Raw genomic sequence first — 22,625 nt, forward strand, 5'->3', positions numbered from 1 at the left:
TTCACCTCAATGATACACTTTGGTGGCGAGCTCCACATTCTCGTCACTCTCTGGGTAAAGAATTTTCTCCTGAATTCCCAGCTGGATTTATCAGTGACCAGACCCAGCTCCCTCACAAACAGGAACATCCTCTCTCCATCTAGCCTATTAAATGCTTTCAAAATCTTGAAGATTTCTATTAGGTCACCCTGATTTTTTAAAAATCATTTGTGGGACATGGGCGTCACTGTGTGGCCAGCATTTATTGCCCATCTCTAGTTACCCTTGAGAAGGTGGTGGTGAGCTGCCTCCTTGAATCGCTGCAGTCCACGTGCTGTGGGTTGACCCACAGATAGTGAAATGAGTCCCATTCTGTTCAATCTTTCCTGATATGTTTGGCCTCTCAGTTCTAATATCTTCCAAAACAGGAACATAGGCAACTACAGTACAAAAGGAGCCCATTCAGCCCATCATATGTGTGCTGACTGTTAGCTACTTTCCAGTTTGTGGTCTGTAGCCTTGTTGGGAGTGTGTGTGTGTTTGTGCAAATGTGAATAGTGCACCATCTAGTGGTAGTGTTGTCAATAAACTTTCCCAATTTAAATGTGATTTCACTTTCTGCCCCATTCTTTCAGAGAGTTTCAAGCCCCCACCACCCTCTGAGTGAAATTAGTTCTCATTGGCTCCCCTTCTGTCATTCACTTCAAGTCCCTATTCTGCTAAGCGAAATAGCTCCTTCCTATACAATAAGTAGTAAAGAATCTATCTTGATCCTTCATAATTGCATACACCTCAATTCAATCTCCCGTCAACTTCATCAGGTACAAAGAAAACAGCCCCAGCCTCTTCCAATCTTTCTTCAACATTAAAATTCTCAATTCCCGACAACATCCTGGTAAATCTCCTCAGTATCCATTGCAATCACATCCTTCCCATAATGTGGTGACCAGAATTTACACAGTGTTCCAGCTGTGTCCTAACTCGTGTTTTGTACGGTTTCAGCAAGACCTCTCTGCTCCTCACCTGAAGAAGGGGCTTGGAGCTCCGAAAGCTTGTGTGGCTTTTGCTACCAAATAAACCTGTTGGACTTTAACCTGGTGCTGTTAAACTTCTTACCAAAATTCTATACACAGCTAATAAAAGAAAATATTCACCCTACCTTCTTTACGATCTTATCTGTCTGTGCTGCTACAGGGATCTACATTTCATGCTTCCACTACACTTCTCAGAATCCTACCGTTTTTTATGTGTTCCTTTGCCTTCTTTACACTCCCCGAAAGTGTGACCGTGCACCTCTCCAGCTCAAACTCCATTTACCACTTTTCTGCCCAGCTGACCCGTCCATTTATATCTCTCCCCAGTTTACAGATCTCCTTCTCATTATCAACCACACAGTAACATTGCGCACTATCGATAAACTTCTCAATCATGGTCCCTATGTTAAATTCTAAATGATTGACAAGAAGCACAAAATGCAAGGGGTTGAATACTGAGCCCTGTGGAATCCCACCGGAAACAAGCTTCCAGTCACAAGAGTGAGAAAATCCTTTTCCACCTTCTCCAGCTCCTCCAAATCTGTTTTTATATAATACAGCCCAGAACAATACACAATACTCCAGGTGTGGCCTGGCCAGGTTCTATAGACCTTGAACATGACTTCTCTGCTCTTCAATTCTGTCCCCCTGAAAATGAACCCAGTATTTTGATTACCATATTTATGGTCTTACCAATATGCATCAATACTTTGAGAGATCTGTGCACTTGATGAACCTGGGCTAAATCCGAAACTATTAAGTTTTCAAAGTAGCAATAAATCTATGATTCTATATATGCATATATATCTAATATATAATGTGTGCGTAATATACATACATACATACATACACACACACGATATACATAGTGAATATATAGACACTGACTATAGTGAACATATATAGTATGTATACATAGTGGCTATATACAGTGAATATATATACAATTAATACATATAGGGAACATATATATGATGATGAGACAGAGTACAGGAATGAGATAGAGAATCTGGTGAACTGGTGCGGCAACAATAATCTCTCCCACAATGTCAAAGGAGATTGTCATCGACTTCAGGAAGTGTAATGGAGAACATGCCCCTGTCTACATCAACGGGGACGAAGTAGAAAGGGTCGAGAGCTTAGCAAGTTTTTAGGTGTCCAGATCACCAACAACCTGTCCTGGTCTCCCCATGCCGACACTATAGTTAAGAAAGCTCACCAATGCCTTTACTTTCTCAGAAGACTAAGGAAATTTGGCATGTCACCTACGACTCTCACCAACTTTTACAGATGCACCACAGAAAGCATTCTTTCTGGCTGTATCACAGCTTGGTATGGCTCCTGCTCTGCCCAAGACCGCAAGAAACTACAAAATGTCGTGAATGTAGCCTAATCCATCACACAAACCAGCCTCCCAGCCATTGACTCTGTCTACACATCCCGCTGCCTCAGCCAAGCAGCCAGCATAATTAAGGATCCCACGTACCCCGGACATTCTCTCTTCCACCTCCTTCTGTCAGGAAAAAGATACAAAAGTCTGAGGTCACGTACCAACCGATTCAAGAACAGCTTCTTCTCTGCTGCTGTCAGACTTTTGAATGGACTGACCTTGCATTAAGTTGATCTTTCTCTACACTTTCACTATGACTGTAACATTACATTCTGCACTCTCTCATTTCCTTCTCTATGAATGGTATGCTTTGTCTGTATAGCGCGCAAGAAACAATACTTTTCACTGTATGTTAATACATGTGACAATAATAAATCAAATCAAAATATATTTGTACAGTGAATATGTATGTATACAGTGAATATATCTTAGCGACCTAATGAGTATGAGTGTCCGCCTAGGAAACTCCATGTCATCTTTCATGGGTTCTGTGGTCCTGCCGTAGCTGATGAGCCCAATTCTCAAGTCACACATTTGGCTGCACACTTGGCAGGTGTTTCCAGTTGGTGGGATCAGTCCTTGGACTCAAGATCGCTGGGATACCTTTTCGAGGCCTCTTCTTGCCATTGTGTGTCCTCAAGAAATTGAGTCCCTTCAATCAGACGGGTCATCATCTGAACAAAGGTCTTTCCAATATTGACATTTATGTTGCATTTCTTGAAGTAAACCTTCAGATTGCCTTTGAAGCACTTCCATTGTCATATATATGCACAGTGAATGACTTTCAGCTGCAATAATTGTTGCCACATAGGTAAAGTCATTACAGGTGGATGATCCCATGTTGTATTTTTATCCTCCCTATCCTCATCCCTCCTGATCTCTGGAATCTCTTCCAACCTCCCAAGAACAACGCGTTCCTTCAATTCCGACCCCTTCTCCATCTCTAACTTCCATCACTCCACCACTGGCGGCCATGCCTTCAGTGATATGGGCCCCAAGATCTGGAATTTGCTCCATAAATTATTCCACCTCTTTCCTCCTTTAGAAACACTCCTTAAAACTTACCTCTTTGTCCAAGCTTTTGATCACCAGTTCTGATGTCTCCTTATGTGGCATCAGTGTCAAATTATGATGTAATGCACCTCGAGATATTTTACTACCTTCCAAGTTGCAACATAAATACTGTTAAACTGTTTTATTCTCTCAGAGAATGGGGGCAGCGCTGGCTTGGCCAGTATTTATTGCCCATCTCTAATTGCCCTGAAGATGGCAGTGAGCTGCCTTCTTGAATTGCTACTGTCCATGTGGTGTAGGTACACCCACAGTGCTGTGAGAGAGGGTGTTCCAAGATTTTGACCCAGCGACATTGAAGGAATGCCGACATATTTCCAAGTCAGGATGGTGAATGGCTTGGAGGGGAACTTGCAGATGTTGGTTTTCCCGTGTGTCTGCTAACCCTTATCTTTCGAGATAGTAGAGGCCGTAGGTTTGGAAGGTGCTGTCGAAGGAGCCTTGCTGAGTTCTTGCAGTACATCCTGCAGGTGGTACACACTGCTGCCAGTGAACGCCAACAGTGGAGAGAGTGAATGTTTAACGTGTTGTCTTAGGTGCCACTCAAACAGGCTGCTTTGTCCTGAATGGTGTCAAGCTTCTTGAGTGTTGTTGGAGCTGCGTCCATCCAGAAAACTGGGGACTAGGAATATAGGAGCAGGAATAGGACATTTGGCCCATTGAGCTTGCACTGCCATTGGCTGATCATCTATGCTAATGCCACTTTTCCTGTTCTATCCCTCAATGTCATTAATATCCAGAAATCTATCAATTTCTTTATTGAACATGCTCAATGATTGTGGCGGCACGGTGGGATAATGGTTGGCACTGCTGCCTCACAGCGCCAGGAACCTGGATCAATTCCGGCCTTGGGTGACTGTCAGTATGCAGTTTGCACATTCTCCCCATGCTGCATGGGCTTCCTCCGGGTGTTCTGGTTTCCTCCCACAGGATGTGCAGATTAGGTTCCCCTCTTCACCAACCTTCCTCACTCAAACTCCCACTGCTCACTCCACAATGTTGCACTCCCACAAGTCACAGTGAGAGCTCTGTATTTACACTCGGTAAGAGTTAAATACATCAGCCCGGCTAGAAACCAGATTAGCTACCTAATTAACCAAATACAACTGCTCTCTCGTAGACAGCTTGTATATCTTTGCTTAAAACTGGATTTAGAAACTTAAACTTAACTTAAAAAGGAATATTTAATTCAATATTAAATGCTGAATGCTAACAAAACTAGAATAGAATGTTCTCACTAACCAAACTCGCAGCTGCTCTCTCTATAAAGTCGCACTCTTTATTCCATCACACTCCAGATTGCTGTCTTCTCGTTGGTCGACAGGCTTTGAGGAGTGAGAAGGTGAGTTACTCACCACAGAACTCCCAGTCTCGCAGCTGCAATATTAATATGGATAGTCCAGTTCAGTTTCTGGTCATTGGCAACATCCGGAATGTTGAAATGGCGGCTTCAGCAGTGGCGATAACATTGCATGTCGAGGAGAGATGATTAGATCCTCACTTGTTGGAGATAGTCATCACCTGCCACTTGTGTGACACAAATGTTACTTGTCAGTTATCAGCCAAAGCCTAAATATCATCCAGGTCTTCTTCATATTTGTATGAACATGCTTGAAAGAAGGGCTGATTTGGTGTCAGAGGAGTCACAAATGGTGCAATCATCATTCTAACCTTATTATGGAGGGAAGGTCATTGATAAAGCAGCTGAAAATGGTTGGGCCTAGGACATTATCCTGAGGAACTCCTGCCACAATGTCGTGGGATTGAGATAATTAATCTCCAACACCAATAACAATCTTCCTTTGTGCTCCGTATGACTCCAACCAGCGGAGAGTTTTCCTGATTCCCATTGTCTTGCTAGGGCTCCTTGATGCCATACTCAGTCAAATACTAACTTGATGTCAAGGGCAGTCACTCTCATGTCAGTTCAGCTCTTTTGTCCATTTTTGGACCAAGGCTGTAATGAGGTCAGGAGCTGAGTGACCCTGACAGAACCCAAGCTGAGCATCAGTGAGCAGGTTATTGCCGAGTAAGTGCCACTTGATAGCACCGTCAACAGTACCTTACATCGCTTTAATTTAGGGGCTGCTGGGGTGCTAGTTGACTGGGTTGGATTTGTCTTGCTTTTCATGGAAAGTACACATCTGGACAATCTTTCACAGTATCATATTGATGCCAGTGTCACAGCTGTACTGAAACCAGGGGGGTGGAAATCTCCGGAGCAAAGTCTTCAATCCTCCAACTGGAATGTTGTTAGGGCCCTTCACCTTTGCTGCATTCAATGCCTTCAGCCGTTTCTTGATTTCCGGTAGCATTGTTGTTTCAAGGTCAGTTAGTTGAGGAAGGAATGCTGGACAAGACATTAGGACAATTCCTTAATCTTCTTTATATAGAGCTATGGAATCTTGGACATCAACTCAAACCAGCATAAACAAATAGAATGGTGTTCTGTTAATTATTTAAGCATTCCTCTTCTCTGGGTGGGGAGTCAGCTAGACGGCTGGTTCGTGATGCAGAACAATACTAACAGCGAGGCTTGAATACCCGTATCAGCTGACATTACAAAAGCTCCACCTCTCAAACTTGCCCCTCGCCTGAGGTGTGGTGATCCTCAGGTTAAATCACCGTCCTCAAAGGGGAGAGAAGCCTCCAGTCATCTGGGACGACGGCAATTTCACCTTTACATTCAGTGGGAACACACGGTTGATAATGGTAGGCCTTTGGAGGAAGACATTTGGAGCAAATCTGCGACTATAATGAGTGTTCTATTCAGTGGATCACAGACTCTGAATTATGCTGCTTCATCAGCACAGCTCTGATGTTTCAGACTGGATTATGTAAATCAGTCCAATTCATTAGCTTCTGAGCCTCATCGAAGGAGCTTGCATTAATGTAGCGCATTTCATAACCTATGGATGTACCAATGCACTCTGCAGATACTTTTGAAATATAGTCATTATAATGTAGGGGATACAGCAACCAATTTGCACACACAGCAGGCTACCACAAACAATAATGTAATAATGAGGAGTTTTTGGGATGTTGGTTAAGGGTTAAATATTGGGCAGGAAACTCGGGAGAATACTTCTGCTCTCCTTTGCCATGTAATTTTTTAATATTAACCATGGAGGAAACAGGACTGTTATTTAACTTCTCACCTGTAATATTGCATACTTGACCATGAAGCACTCCCTCAATACTACACTGCAGTGTCAGCTAATAGACTGTGCTGGATCATTAGATGTATTTGAAGTGGAGGTGGATAAGTATTTGATAGATTGAGGAATAGAGGGCGACGGGGAAATGCCACAGAAGAGAAATTGAGGCCGGCATAGATCAGCCAGATCGTATTGAAGAGTCTAGTGGCCTACTTCTGTTTCTAGAGGGTGTCACAGGGGCAGAGCACTGCTGCCTCACAGTGCCAGAGACCCGGGTTCAATTCCAACCTTGGATGACTGCCTGTGCAGTGTTTGCATGGGTTTCCTCCGGGTGCTCCGGTTTCCTCCCACAGTCCAAGATGTGCAGGTTAGGTGGATTCACCACGGTAAATGTGTGGGTTTACGGGGTTAGAGAGGGGGAGGGGGCCTGGGTAAGATACTCTGTCAGAGAGTCAGTGCAGACTTGATAGGCTGAATGGCCTCCTTCTGTACTGTAGGGATTCAAAAAATTAGAATTCTCATTCTTGCACATCCTTTGCTTCACTCTTCCCCACCTCTGACACAACATCCCCAAACACCTCCTTCACCTCACCAATTCTATCACTTTGCCCCTCCCCCCACTGGTGGCTGTGCATGAACAACCTTTGACCCATTGCTGGTTGCCTCCTAAAACCTCTCTCAGCCTTTAAGCTTCCTTAAATGCCACCTCTTTGGCCATGCTTTTGACCATTCCTCTTAACAGTTCTTTGTCTGGCTAGGGTATTGTGTTTTTCTTGCACCTTAGTGATGCACTGTGAAAATGTTAAAGTGAGTTTTTATTTTGGTGGTTACTTAACCATCCTCTTCCTATGGGACCACACTGTTGATAACAGATTTGTCTTTGGATAGAGCGAAATGGGAGAAGCTGAGGAAACTAAAGCAAAACCTTGACACTAATGAGTAAGTTTAAAGGTATAATTTATTCCCAAAAGCGCGACACACTGTTGGTTTTTTTAAATTCAAATATGCAGATTGTCTAAAGAGGCAGAGTTGTAAGACTTTCTCTATTTTTGTGAAATTGGAATAAATAAATGATAATGTTTTACTCTGACCTGTCGCTGGCAAATTTCAAATGATCACAAGAAGTTGTACTGCAGGAGAAAATTGGGCTGATTGATTGCCAAGTTGCCTCCGTCAACCAAGTTACCTCCATCAGCCAATCAGCACCCTTTTCTCCTGTAGTACAACTTGTTGTGATCATTTTGAAATTTGGCATTCTTGTGTTTGTCCTGATGAGTGTGACGTGAAAAGCTTCAGCAACATGTCTTTCTTTTCAGCAAGATTCAAGTTCTGTATGACCAAGCAAGTGATAAAATTGCATTACTACAGTCCCTAGGGCTTCTTTCAGGCATGTTTATGCAAATACAATTTACCCACTGCATGTGCTGGTCAATGTAACATGGGAGCCTTTATTTCATGCACCATGATTTCATAATGTATGCAACCCTTGACCTGACTGGATGCTATATCAATGCAGTGGTTCTTTAGAGTCATTCACTAAAAGACAACCTGCCTCAACTCTTTCAACAGTTTCATGACTTTGCAGATGTTGCTATTCCTGTCATAACAAAACTTTGTTGCTCTGCTTGTTAGGAAACAAAGGGCATGAAATATATTCTGTCTTTGGTGTAAACACAATTGCAACTGTTGGATTACTGCCACAATTTCCCCACAATATACTGCAAAATAATGAGCTGTCTTATAGTTTTAATATAAAGTAAATGAAATGCGTTGACTGTTGTTTAAGCACAGCTGGCTGCAAACTCTATAATGTGTCTCACTCATCAATGCCACCACAGCCTAAGGGAAGCAAAGTCTGTCTCAATAAAAGGCTATTTTATCACACGCCGTGCGCCTCATCGAATTGCTATTTACTTATACAAAAAATGGAAATCATCTTAAAATGTTCTGTTCTTATTACTGCAGTTTCCTTGTGTTTGTTCCTGTAATTCAGTGCACCTTAATGAGGTGTGGGCTGGTGGGTAAGAACAATGAGTGCCGGAAGGAGAAATAGAGTTAACGTTTCAGATCACTGCTCTCCATCGATGCTGCCAGACCTGCTGAGTATTTCCAGCATTTTCTCTTTTTATTTCAGACCCCCAATATCTAGAATATTTTGTTTTCAGTATTAGTGAGTTACACAGCAGTTTTTATCTGAAGTAAACAGAGCATTTCGAACAAAATAACCAGAAACTTTGAGGTTGCAATTTAAGCAGCTGGATAATAGTTGTGGTCTTTCTGGCTACTGGAAGCAATTGTCTATTATAAACATGGGCAATTTCAGTAGTGGGAAATTCAATAATAAAGGAGCAATTACCATGGAATGAAATCCCTCTATACATTAGTGTAACAACACTTTAAGTAAATGGATTAATGTATTCATGAATTTACTTCTAAAATGGATTGAAAATATATTAAACCAAAAGGGAACAAACTGTATTTAATAAAGGAAATTGACAAAGGGGTCACCAATGAGACGCAACAGGAATCAGTGCTGGGGGTCATTACTGTTTGGAGATGGGACAAAAGTAAAAGTGCAGACAACAGCAAATTGCAGAGAGACATCACACGGTAGACACGAGTGGGGTCTGAATAGCTTTGGAGGGTGGCTGATGGTGGCAAATGGCATGCAACACGGACAAAGGCAAAGTAATGACAATAGCATGAACAGTGTCTATATCGACTAAATGGCTCTAGGGTATGGGAGAAAATGCAGGAGAAATCACAGACATCAGTGCATAGTGCACTGAGAAACAACCACAGTGTGTGTGGTAGTAAGGATAAGATCCTGGGATGCATAACCAGGGGCACAGAATGCAGAGCCCATGAGTTAATAAACAGTCAGTAAAGGGCACTGATACAGATCTATCTGGAATACAATATGTGATTCTGGTCACTGTACTACAGCAGGGATCTGCTGGCCCTGAGGCAATCAACAAAGATTCGTTTGAACTAGAATACAAAGTTGAAGAACATAGGATTATTTATTCTGGAGAAGAGATATTATTCAAATATTCAAGATAATTTATGTCGCAAAGCATCCCAACGCTCTTCACACAATCAGACAAACATTGACACTGAAGCAAAGGCGATGATATTAGGACAGGTGATTAGCAGCTTAGGCAAAGAGGTAAGTTTTAAGGAGCATCTTAAAGAAGGAGTGAGAGGCAAGGAAGGGTTGAGGGAGAGAGCCATATGGCTCCATACCATAAGACCATAAGACATACGACCGGAATTAGGCCACTCGGCCCACCGAGTCTGTTCTGCCATTCAATCATGGCTGATATTTTTCTCATCCCCATTTTCCTGCCTTTTCCCCATAACCCCTGATCCCCTTATTGATCAAGAACCTATCCATCTCTGTCTTAAAGACACTCAATGACCTCACCGCCGTAGCCTTCTGAGGCAAAGAGTTCCACAGATTCACCACTCTCTGGCTGAAGAAATTCCTCCTCATCTCTGTTTTAAAGGATCGTCCCTTTAGCCTGAGATTGTGCCCTCTGGTTCTAGTTTTTCCTACTAGTGGAAACATCCTCTCCACGTCTACTCTATCCAGGCCTCGCAGTATCCTGTAAGTTTCAATAAGATCCCCCCTCATCTTTCTAAACTCCAACGAGTACAGACCCAGAGTCCTCAACCATTCCTTATATGACAAGCTCTTCATTCCAGGGATCATTCTTGTGAATCTCTTCTGGACTCTTTCCAAGGCCAGCACATCCTTCCTTAGATACGGGGCCCAAAACTGCTCACAATACTCCAAGTAGGGTCTTACCAGAGCCTTATATAGCCTCAAGTACAACCCTGCTCTTGCATTCTAGCCCTCTCGACATGAATGTGAACATTGCATTTGCCTTCCTAACGGCCGACTGAACCATACGTCTTCCATATGGCTTCTGGTGGTGGTGTGAAGGGTGTAGGCCAATGTACAAGACCAGAATTGGAGAAGCACAGAACTCTTCAAAAAAACAGTTCGCATTTATATAGTGCTTCTCATGTAAGAAAATGTCCCAAGTTCTCTCACAGGACAATTCAAAACTAAGCCAGGTAAGGTGAGTGCATTGGCTAAAATCTTGATCAAAGAGATAGGTTCTAAGGAGTATCTTAAAGGAGGAAGGTGAGGTAGCAATGTTCAGGGACAGCATTTCACAGCTCGGGGTCTAGACAGCTAATGGAACACTTGCTAATGCTGAAGCAATTAATATCTGCAATGCTCAGGAGGCCAGAATTAAAGGAGCAAACAGACCTTAGTTCTGGGGAGGTTAGAAAGATGGAAAGGGTTAAGGCCAGGGAGGGATTTGAAACAAGGATCAGAGTTTTAAAATTGAGATGTTGTTTTACCAGAACCAATGTAGATCAGTGAGCAAAGGGGTAATGGGTGAATGTGACTCAACATGAGTAAGGACATGGACAATTATCAACATCCTGGGCCAGACACTGAATTGGACTAGCCCTGTAATTATTGTGGCTACCTGAGCAGGGCAAAGGTTAGGAATCCTGCAGCAAGTAACTCACGCCTGACTCCCCAAAGCCTTTCCATCATCTAAAAAGCACAAGTCAGGATGGAATACTTTCCATCCGCCTGGATGAGTGGAGCTCCAACAACACTCAAAGAATCCCAACAAAGCAACCTGCTTGATTACTATACCTTGCATAAACACTCAATCCCTCCTCCACCAGCGAACATTGGCAGCCGTGTGTACCATCTACAAGATGCACTGCAGGAACTCACCAAGATTCCTTAGGCAGCACCTTCCAAACCTTTGACCACTATTATCGAGAAGGACAAGAGCAGCAGATACCTGGGAACAACTGCACCTGGAGGTTCCCCTCCAAGTCACTCACCATCCTGACTTGGAAATTTATTACTGTTTCTTCACTGCCACGGATATTACCTCCCTAACAGAACTATGGGTGCATCCACACCTCAAGGACTGCAGCAGTACAAGACGGCAATTCACCACCACCTGCTGAAGGTCAATTAGGGATGGGCAATAAACACTGGCCTAGCCAGCAATGCCCACATCTCAAATTAAATTTTAAAAACTGAGCCTTGGAGGGTCTCAGGTTTATGAAGGGTTGAGTGTAGAAGGCCAACTGGATTGTATGAAAATAGTCAAGGTTAGGCAACAAAAACATGAATGAGGTTTCCAGTAGCAGATGAAGGCAGGGCATCATTGAGTGACATTATACAGGTGGAAATAGCCAGTCTTTGTGCTGGTTGTAGGGCTGGAGGTTTGGACTTAGGGAGGAGGTGAGGCTGTGAGAAGATTTGAACACACAGATGAGACTTGGAGCTAATGTAAGTCAAGAACCACAGCAATGTGGTTGACGCTCAACTGCCCTTGGGCATCTAGGGATGGACAATAAATGCTGGCCAGCTAGTGATGTCCATGTCCCATGAATAAATAAAAAAAGGAAACACAGGGGTGAAGGGTAATCAGGACTTGATGTGGGATAAAATATCAGCAGTCAGGTTTGGATAGCCCAGGGTTATGGAAAAGTGGGAATCCAGAAAGAAATTGTTGGAATAGTCACGTCTGGAGTTCACAAAAGCATGAATGATGCTTTCAGCAGCAGTTAAGCTGGCATAGCGCCTGGCTAGGGGAGAAGTTTCTAGACAATATAACAGGCACCACCAAGAGATCTTAGCGATGAACATAAAATGGGATCAGAAGATCAGCTCAGGATCAAAGAGGATGTTAATGTTCCAGATGTTCTGGTTCAGCCTCAGACAGTGACCATGGATGGTGAGGGAACAGAGTTTGGGGCAAGCACCTAAAGCAATGGCTCCAGTTTTCCCAGTATTTAGTCAGGTGAAATTGCAGTTCATCAACTGGACAGTCCAGAGGCAATGGAGGGGTCAAGGCAGGTTGTGCTGAGGTAAAGCCAATGCTGTCAACACACATTTGACTCCTGCATGTGGATGGCATTGCCAAGGAGCGGCATATAGGTGAGAAATAGAAGGTGGACAAAGATAGACCCTTGAGGGAATGGGATCTCCAAATGTCTGTCTCAGGTGGAGGGTTCTGATTTCAGTGTTGTTACGCAGACTATTGTAATCATTCGTCACCTCCGCAAAATAGTTAAATATCATCTGTCCAAAAACTGTCTTCCATCATCTGAATTTTATCCTGTATCCCCTGTTTTTCTGGGGCCCCCATGACCGGATCCTCGCTACCATTAAAGAAGGATCTTGCATTCCCTTAAAATGTCTCTTTCAGGTTATTCCTGCATAAAATAGATGCGTGGATTTCAAAATCTCATCACATTAATTTCATTCTACTGTTCTCATTACTTATGATTTCGTTATTTTAATGAACACTGCTGACATTAACATAATCAGGGTGGTCATGCAGATTTAACTGCTTTAGAAGTGACGAACGTTTTAGCTGCTAACCCCTGTTGGATTGAATTACAGTATGAGTGTGACAGAGACAGAGAGAGAGCGAGATACAGCGAGAGTGGGGGAGTGAGAGAGATGGAGAGACAGAGAAATAGGCAGAGAACCGGGAGAGACAGCACGAGGGAGAGAGGGCGAGAGACATGCAGAGGGAAGAGAGTGAAAGGGAGAGAGACGAGCAGAGAGAGGGGGGAGAGAGAAAGTGAAAGAGACATCAGAGAGAGGAGAGAGTGAAAGGGAGAGACGCACACAGAGACAGAGAGAAGGAGATGGAAGGGAGAGAGAGAGGGGGAGAGTGATAGGGAAAGAGACATGCAGGGACAGACACAAAGAAAGGGAAAGGCAGAGTGACTGTTAGACACATGGGGTACGCACACACACAAACAGAGGGAGTGTTAGAGGGGAAGACAAAGAGAGACACACAGAGAGAGAGGGGACTGGAAAAAGGGAGAGACACACAAGGGGAGACAGAGAGAGAGAGACAGACAGGTGTGGCTGGTGAGATAGAGGAGTGTGTGTGCTAGTCTGCTGCATCGCGGCAATGGCTATCTGTAACACTATTTTTTACTCGCGTCCGGCAATCCTTAATAATCAACAACGTCAAGCGGGAAACTTCACCCGACGGCATCGCCCTTAATGTAGGGAAAGAAAAGAGATGCTGACACCTAGAGCGGGCAGTTCATAGTCACAAATTCCCTCTGTGGACTGGAAGATTGGGCCACTAAAATGTTGATTTAACTAAGTAATAACAACTAATGGGGTGTTAAATGTTTTATAAAACCTCAGTGCTGCATTCGGCATCCTGTTTTCACCTGAGCCTCTGTCCGTTTCAGACTCTGTGCAAACTGGGAATGATCGGTGACAAACTCTCAGTTCCCAGAGAATGAGAATTCCGACAGGAACATCAGAGCTACCTGCTCAGCCTTTCCTCACCGTTTTTTTAAAAGCTCTCTACTCTCTCCAATCACAGTGAGGTCAAAGTTGTGCTTACTCAAACCAGAATACTGATAACAAGCCAGGAGGATTATTATATAAATAATAGTTACTGGTAATTTAACTGACCACCTCCCCCAACCCTAGTTCAACCGCTGATCTGAGCGACAATAAACCGGGAGTCTTGAAATAAAACGTATAAATTGCATTAAAAGCCGGAACACGAGATGACAAACTGTATCTGGGGGAGCCGGTCTGTTACACGTTTGATTTTCCATCCACTTTGGCCAATCATTAAACCCCGCTTTAACAGTCAAGTCAAAGTGTGCCAAAATGTTTTCATAAATATACGATGTGAATATTTACATTAACAGAAATGCCTGTCAGGTGTTGCTGTGTATGTTCAGGCTGCCTCCTTCAGTCACCCACCCCCCTCTCACTCACCCACCCATCCACCCTCCCCTGAGTATTCACCGGTTGGTGTAGTGGACGCTGACCGCACTTTGCCTGACTCCATCTCCCTGCTGTGCTGGACTCCCGTCTCTTCCGCGTCCCATGAGCTGTGAATGGATATAAATAAAAAAAAACCGCAGCGTGAGACTGGGTGTGAGCGAGAGAGAGGGAGAGAGAGAGAGAGAGAAATGTGTAAAGGAACTTCAAACCAAAAAAAAGAACAGCTTAGGGCCACAACATGAAGTGAAATCAGATAAACAGAGAGACGGAGAGGGCAGGTAAAATGCAATGGAGATGTGAATGAGATGAGGAAAGGTTTAAGTACCTGAGGCCACCATTTCTCTGGATAGGCGGGTAGTCAGTGTTTTGTTGTTTAACCTGAAAAACACAACAGGGGCTGTTTGTTTTGCATTCACTCGCCAATGCAGACAACACACGAAGCTCCGAGACTGATAGCAGGTGTATGTTAGGGAGGGAGAGGGAACCCGGGCGCGCTAATCCACCTCTACTTCCCCCATCCCCTTGTTAAAAGTTAGCACAACGCACCCAACCCCAAACCCAGCGCCGTGAAGGGTAAACTGTATCCCTAAAAGGGGGGGGGGGGAGAGAGATCTGTGTGAGCGCCACTATACTACTGCCTAAAACACCGCGACCTGCCTCCAACTGGCCTTAGCGGCGGATCTATAAATCAGCGTGGTCATGAAAGGGTTAAACGCTAATTAAACCGTGCCAATAATTGGATGGATTAACCGCAACACCCAATGTGCTAGCGGTAAGAACGGTTCAAGGTCAGAACACAAAGAAAATCTGTAAACCGGATCATTCGTACTTGTGTTTTGCAAGCTGTAGTTCTGAAGCCAATAATTCTGATGGAACCGCATTTGACATTAATTAAATGCGCGTTTGCGGGTTTATTAAACCTTCGCCGGCGCTGCACGAGCTGTCGGAATCCTTTCTTCTCAAAAGGAAAGCCTCTCTATGCATACTTCCAGTTAATTTCCACTCCAAATCCAAATTTAAATAATGCATTTGCTTATACAACTGACACGAAGACAACCCGGAGCAATCGCCGGGATATTTCCTTTCTCTCTCACACACAGACAGACACACACAGACACATCTCTCTGCCTTCAGAGATCCCACTTCCTCAGCACATCAATATTAATTGAAATGATCAGTTTAACAATCTGGGGAAATGAATGTTCTCTCGGCAGAGGGGGTGGTGGGAGTCGGGGGGAGGGAGGGGGGGGTGCTGCATTAAGGCTTCTGAGTGTTACCCATCCGACTGAATATTAATTCTGTTGCTGTGGATATATGCCAGAGTCCCATTGATTTGCATCGGACCGCGCTGTGGGTGAACAGGCAGCGTGCTACAGATCAATTTAGATCAATACAAACGATGCCATTAGCAATACCCCCTCCCCCGCACTCCCCACAGTCCCCCTTCCCCTCCATCATCTCCACATAACACAGTTTGATCGCAGTGTTAGCCGCAACTTGGTGGACGAGACTGAATTAATTGGAAATTAATTACAGTGGAATTAATACTGTGACAGCACGGGAGACTGTTCAAGGAGTCTTGAATCTCTCAGTGAAATGCGGGGAAACAAAGCCAGCTTGAAAACAGTTGATTATGTTGCATCTGTATTCACTAAATTCGCTGAAAGGGCGGGTGGAGGCAGTTCCAACTGACTTTCAAAAGGGAAATTGGATAAAGGAAAAACGCAATGTGGTACAGAGAGAGAGAGAGTGGGTGATGATGGGGGGAGGGGGGGGGGATTAATTGAGCACAGTAGCTCTTTCAAAGAGCCGGTAGGGATGTGACGGGCCGAATAACCTCCCTCTGGGCTTTCTGATTCTAACCATACCAAGGCTCCCTTCAAATCAATCCACGCCAAGTCAGGAGCCGAATGGAAAATAGTCAACTCCGTCCCGCTGTCATTATAAAGGAATACGCTTTCCAGTTTTCCATATCCCACTACCCTCTCCCAGAACCCTGTATCTCGCTGGCGGCGAAGGCAGTCAGCAGAATACTGTGCGCGGAATCCTGTGGCGAGGACTCATGTCGCCGTAAAACAGGCGCGTCTATTATAGCACCATCTCTTCCAGTCTGCAATCAAAAAACTCTCAACAAAAAAGTGGCATGAAGTATTGTAACTGATGTCTCCTAGTAATGAAATGCCTCTCTCAGATCTTGCGGGCATCGGTGCCTGATTCCAACCCACCCACCCCTTCCCCCCTCCACTCCCCCCGAGTCCGTGTGGGACATCCAATATCCCCACGGACTCAGTTCAGGGTGGGCGTGAGATCTGCACAGGGTCATTGGGGTCAGTCACAGTTCTCCACAGCATTTGTCAACTGGGGTGGCACAGTGGGTTAGCACTGCTGCCTCACAGCGCTAGGAACCCGGGTTCGATTCCCGACTTGGGTCACTGTCTGTGTGGAGTTTGCACGTTCTCCCCGTATCTGCGTGGGCTTCCTCCGGGTGCTCCGGTTTCTTCCCACACTCCAAAGATGCGCAGGTTAAGTGGATTGGCCGTGCTAAATTGCCCCTTAGTGTGAGGGGGACTAGCTAGGGTTATGGGGATAGGGTCTGGGTGGGATTGTGGTCGGTGCAGACTCGATGGGTCGAATGGCCTCATTCTGCACTGTAGGGTCCTCTGAGCGCGGGACGTCCAGATCTGATTCTCTTGACATTTGGATATATCAGTGGTTGCAATTCTGATACAAGTGCACTTCTGGTCATCTTAAAATATACCCTTTAACCCAAATGATAGCAAGGGGTAAATAATTTCTTTGTCGGGGTTATGGGAGAAAGGGGAAGTGGTGGTTATGTTGGAATGTTGAGATCTTTCTTTGTTAGGGCGATTATGGTTTCGCTAAATGTAACGCACAGATACCCAGTCCAGGAAAACAGACGCGCGGTAAGTCGTTGAGGACTATACACTGTGCGGAGAGATGTCCCAATGAGATTGTACATTCGGTATCAATGGGTCGGAGCAAATGTCGCAGATCTTGTCTGTTGAAACCATGATTTCTAATAAACGGAATGAAAGTTGAAGACAGCGGATCAGACAGGACCCTCCGTGTGATATGTCCCGACTGAAGGAAAGGAGTCTGGCAATCTGAGGGTTAACACAAACAGCATTCGGTCAGTGAGTGTGGGAAAGGCGGGGGCGAGCTGGGGGTGGAATGAGTTAACGGCCGGCGTTAAACTTGGTCCATGGATGCGCGGGCTCGCAATGAGGTTCTCCTCGGGTGGGCATGTAATCAACAGCACCTCCCTCACCTTCCCCCTCCCCAAATAAAGCTTTGTTAGACTCAATATTAACACAAGTCACCTGCTGGGTAAGTATTAATTGTATAGAAACAAATTCCTGCGGATGCTGGAATCCCAAACCAAAAGAGAAAATGCTAAAAAATCTCAACAGGTCTGGCGGCATGTTTGAGGGAAAAGAGCTGACGTTTCGAGTCCAAATTGCAGTGTTAACCCTGAATAACCTTTGGTGGGGAATTATAATGGGGACCAAATATTTATACATCGGATAGGTATTCCTATTAATGAGGTTAACATATATATATATATATATAATATGTGTGAGGGGTGATGCTGAAATTCAATGTGTCTGTATATGTTTGTGTGTCTGTGTGTGAGGGGTGATTTTTCCTAAGGAGGGTTCTGGAATAGTCTGCCTGGAAGGAACAGATTTAACGGTAATTTTCAGCAAGATATAAAGGGGAAAGCCAAACTTTACAGCTCTGATGGGAAAGAGCGAGGCGGGGAGCTAACTGGATGACTCTCAATGAACCAGCACAAGGAAGATGGGCCGAATAGCCTCCATCTGTGTTGTATGGCACAGGAGGCTGAGATGAGTTGCGGGGGGGGGGGTGATAGATAGAGGCGCTGGATACCGGATTGGGCTGAATTTGTTACAGGGAGCGCTGGGCAGTGAGTTGAAGGAAGCAGCCTCACCTCAGCCGGTACCTGGTTCCCGACGCGGACGTCGCCTCCCTGCGGCGTGCGGCACGGTCGGAGAAACATGAAGTCTCCCTTGGCCGATTGCGGGCTCAGGCACACCTTGTAGCGGTAGGGCTGGGAGGGGAGGCGGCAGGCGGGCAGCTCGGGGCCGCCGCCTGCCGCCTTGGCTCCGGCTGCCAGCTGCAGGTTGGTGTCGGTCTTGCGGAAGATTTGCGCCGAGTTCCTGCGGCGGCTGAAGCAGGCGGCGGCGGCGGGGCAGCCGTGGAGCCGGAGCCGGTCCCGGTGGCAGCGCAGCAGGGCCAGCAAGAGGATGGCCACCAGGAAGAGGAAGGAGATGGAGGCCAGGGAGATGATCAGGTAGAGGGTGAGCTGGGAGTGGAGGCCGGTGTCTGGGCTGGGCTCAGCCCGGGCTCCCGGGGCGCTGTCCACCGCTGTCAGCAGGATGGTGACGGTGGCAGAGAGCGGGGGCACCCCGCTGTCCTTGGCCAAGACCACCAGCCGCTGCTGGGGGGAGTCCCTGTGGCTGAAGGGCCGGGCCAGGCGGATCTCGCCGCTGTGGATCTCCAGCTTGAAGAGCCCCCGCTCGGTGGCCCGCAGCAGGCGGTAGGAGAGGCGGGCGTTCGGCCCCTCGTCCGCGTCTACCGCCGTCACCTTGACCGCCAGCTGTCCCGCCCCGGCCGAGCGGGGCACCGTCTCCGCCGCCAGCGAGCCGTTCCGGGGCAGCGGCGACACGATCACCGGCCCGTTGTCGTTCTGGTCCAGGATGAAGATGTGAACCGTGGTGTTTCCGCTCAGCGGCGTAAAGCCGGCGTCTTGCGCCTGAATCTGGACTCGGAAGTTCTTGAGTTGCTCATAGTCGAAGGAGCGCAGCGCGTAGAGGTTCCCGTTGTCCGAGTTGATGGACACGTAGGTGGAGATGGACATTCCCTGGATCTCTCCCTCCAGGATGGAGTAGAAAAGGTAGGAATTCTGGTTCAGATCCGGATCCTCCGCCGTCACCGAGCAGATGGAAGCTCCCGGCGCGTTATTTTCCGTCACATACACCGTGTAGGAGGGTCTGGAAAACCTGGGCGGGTTGTCGTTCACATCCGACACCTTGACCCGGATGGTCCGGTTGCTGGACAGCGGGGGCGATCCGCCGTCCCGGGCCGCCACCGTGATGTTGTACTCGGCCACCAGCTCCCGGTCCAGCCGCCTCTCGGTAACCAGAGTGAAATATTTTTTGAACGAGGGCAGCAACTTGAAGGGCAGGTTCCCGGGCAGCCGGCAGCTGACTCGGCCGTTCGGCCCGCTGTCCCGGTCTGTCACACTGATCAGGGCGATGACGGTGCCCGGGGAAGCGTCCTCCGGTACCGGGCTGGACAGGGAAGTCAGCAGGATCTCCGGGGAGTTGTCATTCTCGTCCTCCAGCTCCACTATCACGTTGCAATGAGCCGCCACCGCGTTGGGACCCATGTCTTTGGCCTGGACAAAAAGCTCATGGACCGGGCTGCCCTCGAAATCCAACACCCCCTTCACCCTGACCTGTCCGGTCTGCGGATCCACCGAGAATAACTCCCGCACCGCCTCGTGTGCGTGGTTCCCGAACGAGTAGACTATTCGGCCATTGGTGCCTTCATCCAGGTCGGTGGCGTTGAGCTGGATGAGGAGGGTGCCCCGGGGGGCGTTCTCCGGGACCCTCACCGTGTACACCGCCCTCTCGAACACCGGCACGTTGTCGTTGGAGTCCAGCACGGTGACGGCGATGCGGACGCTGCCCGATTTCTCCGGGAGCCCCCCGTCCACCGCCGTGAGCAGGAGCCGGTGGAGCGCCTGCTGCTCCCGGTCCAGGGATTTCTCCAGGATGAGCTCCGGGATCTTGCTGCGCTCACTCCGGCTCTGCACCTCCAGGATAAAGTGCTCATTGGGGCTGAGCCGGTAGGTGCGGAGGGAATTGGTGCCCACGTCCGGGTCCTGGGCGCTCTCCAGGGGGAAGCGGGAGCCCGGAGCCGCCGACTCGGTGATTTCCAATTTGACCTGAGTGTTGGGGAAGCTGGGAGAGTTGTCATTGACATCCAGAATCTCAATCTCAGCCTGGTACAACTCCAGAGGATTCTCAATCACAACTTCCAGGCTGAGGAAACAGGTGGGTTTGAGTCCACACAGTTGCTCCCTGTCCACTTTCTCGTTCACAAACAGGATCCCGTTCTCCAGGTTGACCTCCAGGTAATGCTTGCGGGCACCGCTCACTATCCGGAACCTGCGGGCCGACAACTCGGCCACGTTCAATCCCAGGTCGTCCGCGATGTTCCCCACGAAAGCCCCGTGTTTTAACTCCTCGGGAATGGAGTAGCGGATCTGCCCGCCAGCCGCGTCCAAAAAGCTCAGGAAGAACAGCAGCAAACACTTGCACGTCCCCGCAGGATGAGCCATATCCCTGCCCGGCTGCCACATCCCTGCCCGGCCGCCACAGCCCCTCCACCGACTCCAATCACTCCGGGGATGGACCCACCGGTCCAAGCCTTCAGAGCAAACTTTTTTCCGCGGCTCTCTGGATCCAGAGCTTGGGTGAGCCCAGGCGGTCCCGTGGATGTGGCCACATTGTGAGTTTGCCAGACTCCAGCACCCACCCCGCCCCCCAACCCCCGGTCCGGTCTGTGGAACAGCTTGGAGTTGGTGTGAGCTCTGTCTGCTGTGCTGTGTGTAATGTTGAGGAGGGAGGGAGAGGGAGGGGAGGGGAGGGGAAGGGGGGGTACCAGCCGCTCCCCAGCTTGCATTTCAGCACCTCATTGGAGGAACAGCGCCGCCGAGGCACTGGCTCCAATACCAGCGCTCCGGGCGACTTCGGAGCGATTGCAATGCGTGTGTTGCCTACGAAGCACACCGTGTCCCTGCGCCCCTGGCTCCCTCCGGGAGTACCTGCTTCATTCCACAAGGGCATTTCGAAAAGCGCAAAGAAGAAATAATGCGCTTAGATTTGTATTTATAAGGCACTGTCAGGTCTCGCCACTTCCATTCCCACGTTTAATTATAGTACCGTTGGGTTATGTAGGAGATTCATAATAAAATGGCAAATCATAGGTGCAAATAAAGTCAAGCTTGACGCCCTCTCATAGTGAGATCCTGTTTTGCCTGTCTTTCTTACCTACACTTTACATTTAGTCTGCAGTGGTTTAAGTTTATTTATTAGTGTCACAAGTAAGCTTACATTAACACTGCAATGAAGTTGTTGAGAAAATCCCCTTGTCGCCACGCTCCGGCACCTGTTCGGGTACACTGAGCGAGAATTTAACACGGCCTAAGCGTCTAACCAGAACATCTTTGGACTGTGGGAGGAAACCAGAGCACCCCGAGGAAAGCCACACAGACACAGGGAGAACGTGCAGACGCCGCACAGACAGTGGCCCAAGCTGGGAATCGAACCCGGGTCCCTGGCGCTGTGAGGCAGCAGTGCTAACCACTGTGCCACCGTTTATTTAGTAACATTTGTTAGTGTTAGGGTGCTCCTAAGTCAGAAGGTTATGGGTTCCATCACCACTCTAGAGATGTGAACACCCCCAATACAGTATTGAGGAGGTGCTGCACAGTCAGGGCTGCTCTCTTTCCCAAGGAATATTAAACTGAGGACCTGAATAAAAAGTTCCATTGCTCTACCTCAGGGAAGTAATGAAATCCCCCCCCCCCCCCCCCCCCACCACCCATCATCTTACCTGTCCCCAAAGCAGTAGCTAAAAACAGATTACCTTTATCCATTTCAGATTGTGGGGTCTTGCTGTGTATAATTTGCCTGTGTGCAAGTGGCTACACCTGGCTGCAAAGCACTTTGAAAAAATCTTTCACCATTAAGAACCCTATATAAATGCGGGTCTGGATTTCAACCATGGTCTTGTTCTGCGTTGTCAGCCTTTGTCCATCATCGAGCTTTCTCAATTTTGAAACTTCTCTGCAAGTAAATTATATGTGTGTCGTTACACAGAGCAATGTAATTCCAACCCTGATACTGTGCAATGCAAATTTCACAGCTGAGCACTGGTTATGTTTTCTGATTAGATTCTGACTGGAACAGGTGGAGTCATTACAATAGATCTGATCTTTTTCAAATCATTCCGCTAGGCCCCAATGTAACAGGAATTGGCTGAATTTTCCATCACTATTAGTTAATCATGACATAACTATTTACCTTTTTGAATTATTTAGATGATATTGAAAG

The 22,625-nt window shown here is 47.0% G+C and overlaps 1 protein-coding gene across 1 annotated transcript in view; it reads right to left on the reverse strand.

Annotated features, from left to right (window-relative positions):
- Nucleotides 1-20,869, reverse strand: part of LOC144505614 (protocadherin-10-like) — a 108,685-nt gene extending 87,816 nt beyond the window's left edge. The window contains exons 1-5 of the mRNA XM_078231718.1: nt 18,431-20,869; nt 16,440-16,567; nt 14,783-14,835; nt 3,469-3,563; nt 3,007-3,152 (exon numbers count right to left, since the gene is read on the reverse strand). Of these exons, the coding sequence (XP_078087844.1) occupies nt 3,007-3,152; nt 3,469-3,563; nt 14,783-14,835; nt 16,440-16,567; nt 18,431-20,869 (2,861 nt within the window). The remainder of the gene's footprint in view (nt 1-3,006; nt 3,153-3,468; nt 3,564-14,782; nt 14,836-16,439; nt 16,568-18,430) is intronic.
- Between the last annotated feature and the right edge of the window lie 1,756 nt (nt 20,870-22,625).

Source organism: Mustelus asterias, chromosome 16 (genome assembly GCF_964213995.1).
Source record: "Mustelus asterias chromosome 16, sMusAst1.hap1.1, whole genome shotgun sequence".
In the NCBI taxonomy this organism is placed as follows: domain Eukaryota; kingdom Metazoa; phylum Chordata; class Chondrichthyes; order Carcharhiniformes; family Triakidae; genus Mustelus; species Mustelus asterias.